Source organism: Heterocephalus glaber, unplaced genomic scaffold (assembly GCF_053883595.1).
Source record: "Heterocephalus glaber isolate CG9 unplaced genomic scaffold, H.glaber_assembly_v1.0 deba00000331, whole genome shotgun sequence".
Classification (NCBI taxonomy): Eukaryota; Metazoa; Chordata; class Mammalia; order Rodentia; family Bathyergidae; genus Heterocephalus; species Heterocephalus glaber.
Window position 1 is genome coordinate 64,798,763 of NW_028258142.1, and position 16,765 is coordinate 64,815,527.

The window sequence follows — 16,765 nt, forward strand, 5'->3', positions numbered from 1 at the left end:
CCTGGTCCTGGTGGCAAATGTGCCCTTCCAGCTTGCTGGTGCAACAGTGCCGAGGGGAAGCCTGGATGAGCGGTTGCTTCCGGCTCCTTCCACTGGGCTGCACTCTGTCCTCCTCATTGGCAGCCGCATGTCCTCCCGCTCTTCCGTGGACACACTGCTGACAAGAGCCTTCTTCACTAAGGTTTCTTCATCGCTTGTCATGTAGGCAGTGTTGGGCCAATGAGGTTTTTCCATTTCCCTTACTCTCATTCCATGTTTTTATTTTTTCCTCAAGAAAGAATTAGAAGTACTAAAGTATAAATAAGCACTAACCATAATAACCATTCCTTTCATTTGAATTCATTGTACATTTCTCTCCCTTTTCACCATTATTCTGGTTTGCAATTTTAAGGCTATGACTGTTTTTCCTCCTTATAATTTATTCCCAAGCAAGATTACAAATTGTAATAGACTTTATTTGAACAGAAAATACAGAGGTCCCCAAAGCCTTCCACCCACACACAGGCAGAAGGCCTCTTCCACTATCTGCAGCCTGTACCGTGCGGTCATTTTTTGTAATCCATCACCTGAAGTCCACAGCTCACACCAGGGCTGGTTCTTGGATGGTCGTTGCTTGGGTTCTGACAACTCTGTATGGCTTGTCTCCACCATGGCGGTGTCATGTAGAACAGCCTCTCTACTCTGAAACTCCCATGTGCTCTACCTGTTCCTCCTCTCTCTTAGAGGTGACAGCCACTAATGCTCTGAATGTCTCCATATTCTTACCTTTTCCAGAATGTTGGGTGCTTGGAACCATACCATGTGGCCTTTTCAGATTGGCTTCCTTCAGTTAATAACATGCATTTCCATTCTCTCCATGTCTTTTCATGACTTTATGGTTCATTTCTTTTAAGCACTGAATAATATTCCACTGGATGGACCAACGTTTATTTACCCATTCACCTACCCAAGGACATTTTGGTTGCTTGCAAGTTTTGGGAAATAAGAATAAAACTGCTATAAATATGCCTGAGCAGATATTTGTGTAGACATATTTTCAGCTCTTCTGGAGTCTGAAAGCTATATGATAAAGTAAAAATCACTTAGGAAAGAAATTGCCCACAAGGAATGAGTAAGAGTTCCTGCCATTTTCCATCTTCACTGGAATTGGATAGTGTCCGTGTTCTGGATTTAGGCTGTTCTAATAAATGGGCAGTACTGTTCCTTTGTGTCTTCATGTGCATTTCTCCATTGCCGTCTGGGTGTCTTCTTCGGTGATGAATTCACTAAGGTCTTTGGTCCTTTTAAAAATCCTACTGTTCATGTTCTTGTTGAGTTTTTAGAGTTCTTTGTATATTATGGACACAGGCCTTTATCAGATATGGCTTTTGCAAAGAGTTTCTCCCAGTGTGTGGCTTATCTTTTCTCCATAGTGTCATGCACAGAGCAGATTTTTAATCATTCTAACCAAGTCGGTCTTAGAATTCTGTCTTTCATGGATCACGCTTTTGATGTTTTATCTAAAAGGTCTCCACTATGCAGAAGGACATCTGGATTTTTTTCTGTGTTCTCATTGTGAAGTTTGTAGTTTTGTATTTACACTTTGGTTGTTTTCCCATTTTGGAGATAATTTTTGTAAAGGGTAAGAGGTCTGTGTCTAGGCATATTGATTTGCGTGCAGATAGCTGGTTGTTCCATCACTACTGGTCAAAGGGTTATTTTGCTCCCTTGTGTACCGTTGCTCTCTTGTCAACATGCAGTGACTATAGTATTTGTGTAGGGCTCTTTCTGGGCTCTCCATTTTGCCCCAGTCATCGGTTTGTCTGTTATTTTGCTGACACCAGGGTGTCTTTATTACCATAGCTTTATAGTAAGTTTATAAGTCAGGTAATGTTATTCCTACCATTTAGCTTTTCTTTTTCAATATCTTAATAGCTATTTTGCATCTTTTTTTCCATATATACTTTAGAATCAATTTGTTGATATCTACAAAATAAATTTCAAGGATTTTTTATTGGAGTCACATTGACTGTACAGATCAAGTTAGAAAAAGCTGACATCGTGACATGACTGATTTTTCAGTTTCTTTCTTTCTTTTTATTTCTTTCTTTGATCTTTTTAGTTTTTTGTTTTGTTTTGTTTTTTGTTTTTTTGCAGTACTAGAAATTGAAGTCAGGGGCTTTCCAGTAGTCTACATCCTCAGCCCTTTCTATGTTTTTTATTTTGAGTCAAGGTCTCGCTATGTTGCCCAGGCTGGGACCCAAAGCCTCACTCAGCTCCCCAGAGTGCAGGGGTGACAGGCGTGCACCCCCACACCCAGATCTTAATTCTTTTAATCAGAGGTTTTTAGTTTTCTTCTTATAGATTTCTGTACATAATTTGTTAGATTTTTACTGAATTATTTCTCTAGTGGAAGTCCTAACGTAAATGGTATTTTGTTTTTACATTCAAATCCCATTTGCTGATTGCTAGTATATAGGAATAAATTGACTGTTGTCTAGTAAACTCATCCTACAACCTTGCTACAAATGCTCAGTAGTTCTAGGAGTTTTTTGGTTGACTCTTCAGATTTTCTATTTAGATAGTCCTGTCATCAGTGAACAAAAACAATTTTATTCTTTCCTTTCTAATCTGTTTTGCTTTTTTTTCTTGTCTTATTGTATTACTAAGACTTCCAATAGAATACTGAAAAGCATAGGTAAAAGAGAGATCCTTATGTTGTTACAGATCTTAATGGAAAAGCTTTAGTTTATCAACATTAAATAGAATGTTACCTATAGGATTTTAGTAGATGTTCTTTACCAAGTTGAGGAAATTCTCCTCTCCTATCAGTTTGCTGAAAGATTCTGTTTGTTTTGCAGCAGTAAAATCTGAACCCAGGGCCTTCACACTGAACTACATCCCCACCTCTTTTTTTTTTTTTTTTTTTTTGAGACAAGGTCTTGCTAAGTTGCTAAACTTCCCAGACTGACCTTGAACTTGCAATCCTCCTGCCTCAGCTGTGAGAGTGCTGGAATTACAGAAGTACGCCACCATGTCCAGCTTGCTGAAAGTTGTTATGATTAATGGGCGCTGAATTTTGTCAAATGCTTTTTCTATATCTGTTGTTATGACCATGTGATTTTTCCTTCTGTAATCTGGTGGATTGTGCTCATTGAGTTTCAGGTGTTGAACTGGCCTTGAATACCTGGAATAGATCTCAATTGATCATGACATATGCTTCCACTAATAAATTGTTTGTATGCATGTTCATGATAGATACGGGTGTAGTTTCCTTTTCTTCTAATATCTTTTTCAGATTTGGATATTAGTGTAATGGTGGCTCATAGAATGAGTTAGGAAGTGTACCCGGTTCTGCTTTTATCTTCTGGGAGAGACTGTAGAGAATTGGTACAATTTCTTCCTTAAATGTTTGAGACTGGTGCTTCCTTTTCTGGAAGATTATTAATTATAGTCAATTCCTTTAATGGGATATAGGCCTATTCTGATTGTCTGTTTCCTCTTGTGTGAGTTTTGGTAGATTATGTCTTTCAAGAAATGGGCCCATTTCCTATAAATTATCAAGTTTGTAGTCACAGATTAACTCGTAACATTCTTTATCATCCTTTAATTTCCATGGGATATGCAATGATGTCCCCTCTTTTATTTACATTATTAGTAATTTATATCTTCTCTCTTCCTTAGCCTGGCTAGAGGCTTACTAATTTTATTGATCTTTCAAAGAACTGGGTATTATTGATTTTTTTTGCTGTTGATTTCCTCTTTTCTGTTTCACTTATTTCTGCACTAATATAGTTATTTTTTATGCTTCTTTTACATATAATTTGATTTTCTTTTTCTAGTTTCCTTAGTTGGAAACTTAGATTATAGATTGTAAAATTTTCTTTTTTTCTGATATATGTATATTTAATGTTACAAATTTCCCTCTAAATACTACTTCTGATACACTCCACAAAATTTGATTCTGTATGTTCATTTCCATTTAAATTGTTTTTAAATTTCCTTTGAGATTTCTTTTTTAACCTATGTGTTATTTTAAATATGTTGTTTATCTTCAGATATCTGGGGCTTTTTAAAACTATTGTAGGGCGAAGGATTTAGCTCAGTGGTTCCACCGCCTGCCTCGCAAGTGCAAGGACCCAAGTTCGATCCCCGGCACCAAAAAAAATAAATAAATAAATAAATAAAGCTATTTTATGTAATTGAATTCTAGTTTAACTCCATTTTATCTGAAAATGTTTCATAAATTCTATTCCTTTCAGTTTTTATAGAGATGTGTTGTTCCATGTGCCCAAATGTGGTCTATCCTTGTGAATCTTCCCTGAGAGCTTCAGAGTAACATGAATTCTGCTGCTGTTGGGTGAGATATTCTGAAGGTGTCAGTTTATCCGGTTGATGGATGGTGCTGTGGACTTCACTGTGTCCTTACAGATTTTCTGCCTGCTGGAGCTGTCCAGTGCTACAGAGAGATGTTGTGACATCTCCAGCTGTAATAGCGGATTCATCTATTTCTTAGTGTTGTGCTATCACCTTTTGCCTCATAGATATTGATATTCTGTTCTAAGTACATAGACATTAAGGATTTTTAAGTCTTTTGTCCTTATGAAATGCCTCTCTTTATTCATGGTAAATTTCCTTGCTCTGAGGTTTTGCATGGAATTTAATATTGCCTTTGATTATTGTTTGCGTGGTACAGCGTTCTCCATTCCTTTACTTTTAATCTATATCAGTCTGTATGATACATTCCCTAATGGTAATATAGAGTTGTGTCTTATATTTTGATCAGCTCTGACAATCTCTTTTAATTGATACATATCTCAGAAACCCTACAAATAAAAAAGCATCTTTAATACCTGAGTTGATCAACTCATTAATACTTCGATATGATGATAATTAAATCAGTGAATAAGCCTTTGGGTGCTGTCAGCATTGAGTACCTTGGCTAGGTGCTGGTAACTCAACCTAGCTTCTTCAAAGTCTAATATCTAATTTTGGAGTGATAGAGAATTCATGCTTGAAAGCTGCCTGGTGATGATTGTAATATAGTGTGTAAGCAAATATAAATTAGCGAAATACTTTACAAGAGAAATCACATTATTCTGCAGTCTATCTCAGGTCTGCCATTTGGATGAATTACTTAACATCTCTGAAACTCCGATCCCTCGTCTGTAAAACAGGAAGCAAGAATGGCTCTTCCACAGTTCCTAGGCCAGAGCAAGACAACGCGTGCCCAGTACTGACATGTAGTGGTCACATAGTGTTTGTTTTCACTCCTTTCTGTTTTCATACATTAAGCTAAGTGCTGTTACTCATGGAGAGCAGAAGAATCCTTTATTTAGGCCACAAAGTGTTTTAGTTGTTAACCAACACTTGAGAGTTGAGCTCATGTGAAACCTGGATTTTTGGCTTCTCCTGAATCGTATGCTATCTTGGGTCCTCGCGGGCGGGGCATTCACCTGGTGGGGCTTGGTCATCATCTCCCCCACCCCCATTTCTCCGGTCTCCACTGCTCCTTATTTTCTCCACTCAGCTTCCCTCTCTTGGATTCCTTGCCTTACCCCTCATGACCTCTGTGCAGGACACCTGAGGTCAGTGACAAGAGGGCAGAGCTATCGCGGGAAGCCTTTGGTTCAGAGCTGGGTTTTGAAGAAGTGAAGAAGACTCATGGACCTAGAGGGTGGACGCTTACTAAAGCTGCAGATCTCTGACTCTAGCTCCATTTGACTTGCGCATGTGCCATGGCTCCTTAAGGGGGTTCATTTGTGCTCAGAGATCAACAGTGAAGTGTTTGGTGTCACATCACTGAAATCCATTTATGCACATTTGGAGGATTCTGAAGGAGGAAGATCTTTTCCACTGTAGGCTCACTTAGGCGCCTCCATCTGCCAGCACTTCCCACCTGGCCAATGGGAATGCAAGAGGCACGTTAGTGGTCTTTTCTGACCTTGAGAATGTGAGGGATTCAAGGAAGAAAAGGCAGAGGGCAGTCTGATAGAGTTGACTCTGCCCCCCTTCGTAAGCAGAGCAACAAAAATTGAGAAGCAATTATCTGCATAAATCAGTCCATAGAAAATCAAAGAAATTCATGCAGAAAGTGAGTCTTTTGCCTGCATCATGGAGCTCATTAACTCAGTCCTCCCCTTGAGCGTTCCTGGGGAGACCTGGCAAGAGAGCATGTTTCTAGGAACTGGCAGATCCTGAAGTGGAGAGAAAATGTGTTCTTGTGAGCACAGCTGTGGAGATGGAACCCAGAACACCTGAGGGGAAAGTGCATCAGGCCCAGACTCCAGCCCCACACCAGCATGGCTGGCTCCAAGAGGGTTCCTGGGGAAGAAGATCATGGCTGCACGTGGTGAGGGAAGCGCACCAGTGCCCAGGTGTCACCTGGCTGACCTTCCACGTTCTGCGTCTGTACTTCCAGCTGCTCAGGAAGCTAGGGCAGGAGGATGTCAAGTTAGAGGCTACCCTGGACGACTCAGCCAGACTTTGTCTCAAAACACGAGAGAGGGGCTAGGGATGTGGCTCAGTGATAGAGAACCCCCAGGGATCCATTCCCAGGAAAGAAAAAAATCTTTGAAACTTCACCCTTTCACCCCATATCAGTTACTTTCCTGTTGCCAGAACAAAATGCTTGACACTCACAACTTGGAGGATACCGGAGGGCAATCAATCCTCCCACTGCCTAGAAAGGGGGACTCCGCAGGCTAAAGAAGAAAAGACAGCAGAGACGTGTGTGATTTCAAAGTGTATGGGGGCTGGGAAGTCAGCACCTCAGAGTGGGCAAGGACAAAGACACCCCGAGCTGCCACTATTGATTGGGTTCATAGGGAGTATCAGATGACTCAGACGGTGGCAACAATCGTAAAGTCACAAGGATCTTACCGTTGGAGGGAGCATCAGATGTCTCAGAGGGTGGTGGAAATCCTATGACAACGAGGATTTTAGGTCGATGAGGAGTTTAGAGTTTATATTGATTAGGACGGTGAGATAAGCAAAACGATCTTACAACAGTAGGTGGGATGAGTTAAGCTGATAAGGAACTTGTCCCTCCCCAGGTGAAACCTTTCTCTTTCTGTATTACTACTCAGTTCTCAAAGACCCAGGATGTCTTCAGCTGATGTAATCTTGCCGTTGAGCGTCACAGCATCACAGGACCATTGAGGCCTCAGAAACCCCTAATCATAATGTAATTGTGAAATGACTTTTCCCCAAAATTATGTAGAATGGCCCCCGACAGGAGAAGAGGTTTCATTTGGTTTATCGTTTGGGGGATTTGGTCCATGGTTGGTTGACTCCAAAGCCGAAGTAGCATGGTAGAAGAAAGCTGATCACATCATGGCAGCCAGGAAGGAGAGAAGGGAGGAGCTGGAGAGGGAGATGCACCCTCTACAGCACATCCCCAGCAATGCACCTCCTCCAACCAGGCCCACCTCCTAACCACACATTTAGCTGTGAACTAACTCATCAGTGGATCCATGCACCCATGAGTGCAGTGCCTGCATGATCCAGTGACCATCCCAAAGTTCCAGCTCTGACTACGAGAGACTTTGCAGGACATTCTAGACCTCAGCTACAGCACACCGTGCCCACACGTCATTGGTGATTTTCATTCGTCTATTGAAAAGCATATCTTTCCCCCCACCAACTATTAGCAATTAAAAGAGCGACTTATTAATGAAATCTTTCAGTCTTCAAAGTATGAAATTAAAAGACGATGATAACTACAGGCAAGAAAGCGTTTGGATTCCGCATCATTTGGAAATGATAATAAAGATTATCCAGATGGTCTCATGTTGTAGCACCTCCCATCGCCTTACCAATCAGCTAATTTAGGTGCAATTTTGATTATGGGGCTCATTTTAAATTCTGCTGTGCCCCAGGTCAGTCCGTGTCAGAATGATTTACTAGAAATAGCTGCCATTTTTTCTTTGTAAATGTTTCTAGGTGCTGCAGCAGAGTTGGAATTTTTTTGGACATGGTCTTTTTCCTGTGAAGGTGCTAAAACTTTCCTACTTCATCCCTTTCTCCTGAAACATCTCAAATTCTATTCTTGCCTGCCTATCTGGGGTGCATAAAACAACCTCTAGTGGTAAAATCTGTAAAAATTTATCTATTTATTTAACGTTCACTTCCTGTAAGGCTTTATGGCTTTTGTACAGGTAGCTACAATTTAGATTATTTCACAAGATCAGTGAGCAGAATACAGAGAGCAGGACTGCTGCCCAGGCCTTTTTGCGTCTCTTCTCCCGGGGCGGGAACAATGAGGACTTAGCCTTGCCGTGATGCCAGGAGGCTCCGTGCATGTAAGACATTTTCAATATGCTGGGGCATAACCCCATTCTAAATCAAAAAGCACCTGTAATTTGAATTTTGTCTGGCAAACGTCTGTTGGGATCTTCTGTTTCACACTGTACACCGCAATGTAGATCTTTATTTAGTAAAAAGTTAATAACGCTAGGAGAAGAGCGGTAAACAAATGATGATTGCATTTTACAGGGATCACTGGTCATTTTAATTTTGCTTATCGTAGGAAAAGCATGATGTTTTTGGCTGTATTTTTCCCTTAGGATAAGCTGTGGCCATTTTTCCTCTCTAGGTGTGCAGCCTGCAGGAGAATCTGACATACAGAAGTATGTAGTTCTCCACACGCATGACTGATTGATCAGTCTAGGTTATTCCTGAGCCTCAGTCAGCATGCATGCCTACACTCCGTTTCCCGTTCCCACACATGCTTACATAACTGAACTCTTTGTCCTAAGGAAACTGGCCAAGAAGCGGAAGGAGACGATGAGCAGCACCCGCCAGGAGATGACTGTGATGGTGAACTCAATGGACAAGAGCTACGCTGAGCAGGGCACAAACTGTGACGAGGCTTTCTCGTTTGTGGACACGCACAATCTGAATGGGAGATGTAAGTGTACACGCCCCGTGCTGTTGGCAGTTGCCCCTGTCCTGCCCACTGAGATTCCAGGTGGCACTGGGGAACTGAAAAACAAGATAAAATTCCTGCCAAAGTCTTGGGCCATGTTACTTCCGCAGCTCCCATCACCCTGAAACTGTGTGTAGCGGGTTGCTAAGTAAAGATGTTGCTCATAGGTCCAGGACCCAGAGCACGGGAAACCAAGGGAAGTTTCTGTGAGTTCTTCCAGAGCAGCTCCTGGAGGCAGACACTTCCTCCCCAGTCCAGGAGGAAGACACCTCCTGCCTAGCTTGCTTTGTGTTGTTCAGATCCCATTTGTAACAAAGCCAGGTGTAGACTGACAGGAGGGAAGCCTGTAGACAACAGTTCCCTAAATGGCAGTAACAAGTTAATTGTTTGTTTAGCTGACAGGTTCTGCCTTTATTACAGGGCTACCCATGGCAATTAATAAATTAAGCCGTATTTAACCTCACACCAGGTGGGTAAGCCAAGCTCAGATAACTCCTTCCCAGGCTGCCACCTGCGATCCAGGTACAAAGGATTATTTCTGGAAAGTAACAGTTAGACTGATGATACAGTGTGCAGAGGGAGCAGTGGTGTAGTCCCCGGTGTTCTCCAGGACCCAGGCAGGCCCCGTGCTGGCACCTGATCCTGTGTTCCAGGTCAGGGGTTTCTTTACCCCTGTGGGTGAAACCAGCACCCACAGACTGCTGTTCCCACCCAGCATCAGGTCTGTGGTCAGCGGGGTATGGAATCCAGGCACAGGGCGGGCAGGCCTCACAGCTGCAAGGGGCATGCAGATGGAAATTGCTTCCCACTCCAATTTGGGAGCAAACTTTTTTTCATTTAAAAGACTACAGAAGCATTGTGATCAAAGTACATGGTGAATGTTTAAATTTTTTTAGAAAGGACTAGAGTAAAAGACACATTGCCTTTAATACCCTCAAAATCCTCCCTCTCACTCTGTACACACTGATCCTGTCATTCTTGCCACATTCTAAAGCAGTTCTGCAGTCCTCTTTCCTGACTGTCTTTACAAGGTGTGGTCAAAAGTGTGAAAGGCTGCTGCCGAGCACCGCCCACTGGAAAGGCAGCTCATAAAAACGTGACGCTGGGTCCTCATCCACCTTAGTCACCGGATCTGGCACCATGTGACTTCCAGTCTTCCGCAAAGTCAACACGTCCGTGAAAGGGAAACGTTTTGAATCCATTCAGGACATTACACACGGCAGCCAGGACAGTGCAACCAAAGACATGGAAGAGGACTGGCAGAACTGCTTCAGAGAGTGGCAGGGACAGTGGGACAGGTGCTTTCTAAGCAAAGGGAAGTATTTTTGAGTGATGAATGGCAATGTATCTTTTACTCTAATAAATTGTCTTTAAATGTAAACGTTGGCCTTATTTTTCAGTCACATCTCATGCAGGGTTGATTGGAATTTGTACAGTAGCAACTATTTCTTGAGCATCAGTGTGAAAGCTGAGAAACAGGAAGCGTAGTTGAGCTGGGAAGTGTAGCTCAGTGGTAGAGCATTTCCCTAGCATGTGCTTGGCCCAGGGTTCATCCCCAGCACCACAAAACAAACAAAGGGACCACACAGATATACTGTGTATTCTCGCTTTCCGGGATAATCCATTATGTTTCCAAACTTTCTGTTTCATGGTACAGTTCCTCATGAATAAGTTTACTTCAAATGATCCACCTCAACAGCAAGAAACTCCGTTAGTAGTTAGAGGCATTCAAGTTAGAACACAGGGGACATTCACATCTGGACAGGAAGCTTAGTTTGAAAGTTACATTTTAAAAATCAGTATCTCTGTGAGCGTTCCAAATGCTCATGCACAGGACTGCTGTCGGGTGGTCCCTTCGGCCTCCATGGCCCCTCTGCTGTCTGGCATGGTTTGATGCCTCCTCGGTAAAGCTGGCAGGAGAGCCACAGCACGAGAACGCTCATTTTCCTCCCTCTCTTAGCACGAGCAGGCATTGTCCAGTCTCCATGGGGGGAACAACCCTGGTGGCAGACTTCGTCATAATACTGTCTCACTGCCCTAAAATCCACTGCACTTCCGGCACAGGCCACTTGCCGGGAGGCGTTCACTGGGCCACAAGGCTGCCAGCCTGGCCCCTGACAGCCATGCCTAGGAATGAGGTTTTATAGGGCCACGAGAAAGTGCGGTGAGTTCCGAGGTGAGTCACCGCTCCAAGTAAATAGTCAGAAAAATAAGACCAGAGAGTGTGCATGAACACATTTGTGAGAGTGAGAAGTAACCTGTCCAACCAAAGCAAATATAAGTTGTATCATCTACTTTAAAATGATACAAAAAGAGGATACAGGTGTGGATAGTCAGAAATGAGCCTAATTTGTCTACTAAACTCAAGCATATTTTAAAATACCTTACTTTAACAAGAAGGCAAAAGTAAGCATAGTTGTTTTATGTCACTTTGTACATTTTTACCAGCTGTGTAGAAATGTCTGCAGGTAATCAAGAGGTATTACTCTCCCTGACCCCAGCATAGTTGATGAGTACGCATGTTTTATGGTTCTCATTTTCATCAACTGCTCTCTTTTCCTGGCAGCTTACCACAAGCGTGCATTCTAAATATGATCCTTCTCTATTTTAGAAAAATTCATATAAATGAAAAACAGCCTAGGCTGCAGTTCTTCTGCAATTTATTAATTCTCCCTTTAAAACTATATTCAAGGGTAAAAGCACTGTCCTACAGGACTGCTCCTGAGTGCTAGAGGATATTAGCCTGTCATCAGAATAATCACAGCAAACAGTGTCCAGGCGACCTGCAGCGCCTCCCGTAAATACAGTGATGTCATTGCATATTAGCATCCTGGTCAGGAACTCAGCATCAGATCAGTCGTGTGAGTCCCTCAGAGGACAGCAGATGTGGGGATATGCCCAGCCACCCTGAGCACGTTTAAATCCTTATACTCTAGGGGAATTAAAGTGTTTCTATATTACAAACCAATTAAGATATTGAAGAGTTAACATAGCACCTTAAAAATAGGAAATACCCGCTTTAATGGAATCAGATGAATTGAGTGAGATTGACGTTCCCTCTTACAAACAAAGAGGAAGAGGAGGAGTGATGGGGGAGTGTTTCAGAAGAACATTTCAAAAGCTATATAGGCATTTTTGTAAGGATTTAGAAGACGAGGAGAACAATGTGGACACCGTTTTCACTGAACATGGCACACATCACTGTATTTCTTATATGCCAGGTCGTGGCCATGTGAAAAGTTCTCTGTGTCCCAAACATGAAGAAGGGGAGGGTGTGGCAAACTGCAGCAATGCTGGCATTTCCCGTATTCTCCAGAAGCATTGCCATAGTTTGCGCTGTAAACTTCAGCTCAGTGTGAGAGCAGATTCACACAAGCAGAGGCTCGAAGGCCAGTGAAGTCTGGTGGTGGCCGTGGTTGTGGGCTCTCCCTTGCAGGGAAAGAAAACTTTTAAAAGTCACAAAGGGATGTTTGTCCTCTAGAAGGACAGGTGACTACCGGAGACAGCTGGGAGTGCTGGTGTCTGCTGTGTAGACGTCAGCCCCCCGGATGTCTTCGTATCGGCAGCCGTGGAGTGGCGTCGGGGGGAATGGGGAACGGGGCACGGGGTGGTGGGGAAGCTCTCTGGCACCTCTGAGCAGCTTTGCTTTTCTTTACAGCTGTGTCTTCCCCGTCGTCCTTCACAATGAAGACAAATACGCTGAGCACATCAGTGCCCAACTCCTACTACCCAGGTAACAGCCTTCCCACCGTCTGCTCTGTGCAGTCCCCTGGCAGTCAGAACTGTCACCCCACCCTGCTCTCCCGAAACTTCAGGAGCGTCCTCTGCTTGACGTGTTGTAACCCAGGGCTTTCTGCAGCTTTCGGCGGGGAGTGGGGATCCGTCTGTCAATCACTTACTGTGCTTTCTCTTTTTACCTCTCTGCACTGACCTGCTCATGATGTGTGACAGACCCATTTGTGCCAACTGCAATTTTAGGTGAGAACATTTCCCTTTACCGTAGTTTCTGCAGGAGTGATGGAGAAAGTCAGGGCCACTCTGGGGGAGACTGGAGTTTTACGTCTGCATGATGAAGGCGTGAGAAGCAGGAAATGGGGACGCAGAGGGGCTGGGGAGGGATAACAAGGCTTTCTCTAACTAGCCTAGAGTGTGCTTGCATGTGTGCCAGGATGATACTGAAAGGTTCAAAGGAACAGTCCCAGCTCCACCATCCTCCCTCTCTAGTTCTAAGATGTAGCATTAGTTCTGATCCCGGGGGAGGGAAGAGCAATGTGTCCTCACTCAGCTGTGTACTTCCAAGAGCTGAATTCTGTCCAGTGTGATAGCCATAAAAGTGAAAATAACTTCATTATTTTCACTGATCGCTAAGCACTGAAAATGTCAATTTGAACAATAGTATTCTTCTAATTATGCTGTTGTTATGCAGAACAGTGACCGCAGTAGCATGGGGGGGCCCCTCCCCATCCTCCCAAGTGTCTGTCACTCAGCAAAATTTCAAAGGAGCTGATGTTCTTAACAGCAGCGTGACTCGACAGCACTGTGTAACCATGTGGTTTATTCTGTGTCAGATGTCACTAGGAATGAGCTAAACTGTGAGCCCGGCGGGGCAGAATGCATTGCAAGTATGAAATATTCCCAGCAGGGGGTTACAGAAAAAGTCCCGTTTGTGCAGTGTAAGAAGGGTGAGGAGAAATGGCATTACCTGGCCGTGATAAGCAAACGAGCATGGGCTGCTGTTGCATTTGAGACGCATAAATAACCAGAATGTGTCCCGGCTGTGTTCTCTTTCTACTACTAACCTTACCGGAAAGGAGCACAACAAAAGCGACCTCCAGGTATATAACAATTCATCGTGGCCAGAGTTCCATCTTCAGCTGTCAACTTCCTCTTCCTAATTCTCTGTAAAGGGCATATATCTCAGCAACATGATTTTTCCCCCTGTGCCTCCCTTTTCTCTAAATTGTTATGATTTCTGTAGAGAGGGTCATTTTGTTTTCCTTATGGTGTTTCCTGGGCTTAAGTTTGTTGCCTGAGAAGAGACAAAGAACCAAGGTACAAGTTTAAGAATGAACATAAAACAAAATTGTGGAACTGTGCATCATCATTTTCAGGGCTAATTAAGAAACCCCACTAAACACACACACACACACACACACACACACACACAATGCCAGGGAAAAGCTCTGTTTTTATTCTTTTCCTGAGTGAGGGGCACAAGCTAATCTTGGGCACCTGAACAATGTAATCTACATGCAAATGACACTGTGATTTCTTTGTGTGCAGGGCCTTCACTCCCAGGTTGCTCTAGTAGATGTTTTGACCACGGGAAGCCATGAGTCATGCTTTGTCAGCGGCAAGAAAATGTTCAGATTTCACAGCAGGGTTCAGATAAGCTTGTTAAACAAACATCATTTTTCTAGAGTTGATGTTTTGTTATTATGAACACTAATGACATCTTTTAAAGTTGGTTCAGTCGGCTTCCCCTCACAAGAGAGAGAATCACTTGAACAGACAATGCAAGTTGCAAAAAGATGCACATCATGGAGAAATCAGCCAGCCAGATGGACAAGTAACCGTGCCCCGGTGCAGCGAGCTCATCTGGGTGCCAGTGCCCTGAAGGGCCGTACTTAGGAATCACGTTCCTCAGCCACTTCTTGTTGCAAATGTGCATCTATACACTGCTTAGTGAGGATCAGTGGGTGAGGCTTTTGTCCAGCACCCCGGGGAGAAGATAAGCTGTCCATCTACTCCAGTACTTCTCAGAGGTAGTAGCAGTTAAAATTTACATCAAGACAAGAAGGAATGTTTTGTTGTGAATTACAACTCATCACAGTTAAATTTCTAGTACCTTAACCTTTCATTCTTACCTGCTAAGATGCCCAACCCCAACCCCAAAGTTTAATGATCTCTTTACCTCATTGCTTAAAAGACAGGCAGTCAGCTGGTGGGACTTGGCCAAGTCAAAAAGATAGCATTCGTTTCAATTTTCTAGCTTTCAACTGAGTTCTTAAAAATTCAAAATAATTCATTAAAGAGCATAGGTAGAATTAATTTTTAGTTCTTAGAAATGCATCAGAACTATTGTTGATAAGCTTTGTTTTTAAAGGACTGTTTTTAATTTAAAAATGTGTTGATTGGTCATTTTTTCAACAAATACAAATAGATGGCAAGTTATATAGCTTATCTAATAATTAGTTTTTAAGATGTCATAGGAAACTGATGAATCACTCACTATAGTGGAATCGAGGATTCCTAATGGGAGAAATGACCCAATTTCCTAACAGATGTGGCAAATGCCACCTGTCCCCTCTTCACTGTACAGTGCTAGGTAATAGCTCTCTTCTTCTAGGTGGAGCTGGTCGTGTTTAAACGGTCTGAAGCGTGTTCCACTCTAGAAGTGAGGCCGAGATGTCACCATGCAGTGACAATGGCTATAGCTCTATGGATTTAAAATTTCAAGTATACCTAGGCTTGGGATCAGAATGTTGCTAGGTTACACATAGATCCACTCGGAAGACCTTCATCATTTAGGGCAAGTTTAGAAGTTGAGCTCTTAATGAAGGGTGAATTAATTATGTTCATCCCAAAGGGACAAGACTGAGACATGAAGGGAGGCACACCGGGGAAACTGATTAATATTCCGTTTATTGTAGTCTAAAGAGCAGAGCTTCCTGCTAGAGGCCCCAACAGCCTGGTGGATCCAGTTGGCCCCAGGGATCCTGTGTCCCTCTCAATAGGGCCTGGCAGTTGCCAGCCGCAAGTCAGATGTGAAAATGTCCAGGTGTATTTGTGACTGTTAAAATGGAACATACGCGTTACTAAACTTCAAAGCAAATCCAAATGAAAATACCAAACCAAACCATAAAGTCAACTTGCCACCCCTTTTTATTTTGTCTTTGTGTCTTTAGCCGCCTTGTAGTGATCCAGGTGTCATTTCAGCAACAGCGACATAGCTACACACTTGTGTGCCACCTTCATACCATGCATCCCCAGGTGCTTTGCAATGCAGATGGAAGCCAGGGTTGAGGACAGGCCAGCTCCCTGGGCCCCAGGCCCCTTCCCCTCACTGGAGCTGAGCCACTGGGGGGAAGCGCAGAGACCTGTGACCGATGGCCGTAGCTGATTCCCTGTGGATGGGACACCCGGACGTTTTCAGCATTGAACACGCCCTCTCCTATACGTCTGGACTCTTTACACCTGAAATCAGTTTTGCTACCAGATTCTCCTTCTCATGACTTTAGCACTGTATTTTGAGGAATGCCACCCTCAATCATAAAGCAACTAAAGGGATTCACCATTTTAATGAGTTCACCTACAGAATGTGAAATTCTTAATCACATAGCACTTTACTGCCTCAGACATTTTTTAATAGCTACCATTTCTGCAGTTCATTAATCTAATCTACTAGTCGCTGCCCGTTAAAACAGAGCCTAGCTTATTTGACCAAATTTTGATGTTAATTTTGTAATACAATTTGGTTGACTAGCTCAAGAAATTCGAGTGAGAGACTATACTGAGTATAAATAAGCCTTCTTTAGTCATTACTTGGTTCATGAGGGATGAAAAGTAATTAAGATACTAATTTTAACCTCCTTTTTGTTATTGAGCACTTAAATTAAACATCTCCATCCTAACGTGGTGGGAGAATTGGGGCTTTGCCCTCTGACCACCTCAGAATAGAAAACTTAACCGGAAAATTAAAGCGCAAAGTAGAGACGACCTGTACTTACTGACACGGTACTCTTGCTTATGCCCTGTTTCCTTTCTCTCCCCTTTTCTCCTCGTATGTGTCTCCTTAAAAGTGCCAATCAATGGTAAGTGCCCCACTCGCCCTGCAGGAGTCGCGGAGGGCGGGTG

The 16,765-nt window shown here is 43.1% G+C and overlaps 1 protein-coding gene across 14 annotated transcripts in view; it reads left to right on the forward strand.

The window, feature by feature from the left end:
* The window catches only part of Ptprm (protein tyrosine phosphatase receptor type M), a 675,227-nt gene that overhangs the window by 512,064 nt on the left and 146,398 nt on the right, over positions 1 to 16,765 (forward strand). For 10 of the 14 annotated variants that reach the window (XM_087189931.1, XM_087189914.1, XM_087189919.1 and 7 more), the window contains 3 exons: positions 8,739 to 8,890; positions 12,567 to 12,641; positions 12,860 to 12,886. In XM_087189931.1, the coding sequence (XP_087046057.1) occupies positions 8,739 to 8,890; positions 12,567 to 12,641; positions 12,860 to 12,886 (254 nt within the window). The remainder of the gene's footprint in view (positions 1 to 8,738; positions 8,891 to 12,566; positions 12,642 to 12,859; positions 12,887 to 16,765) is intronic. The other 4 variants (XM_087189938.1, XM_087189934.1, XM_021265238.2 and 1 more) reach the window with 1 other exon arrangement.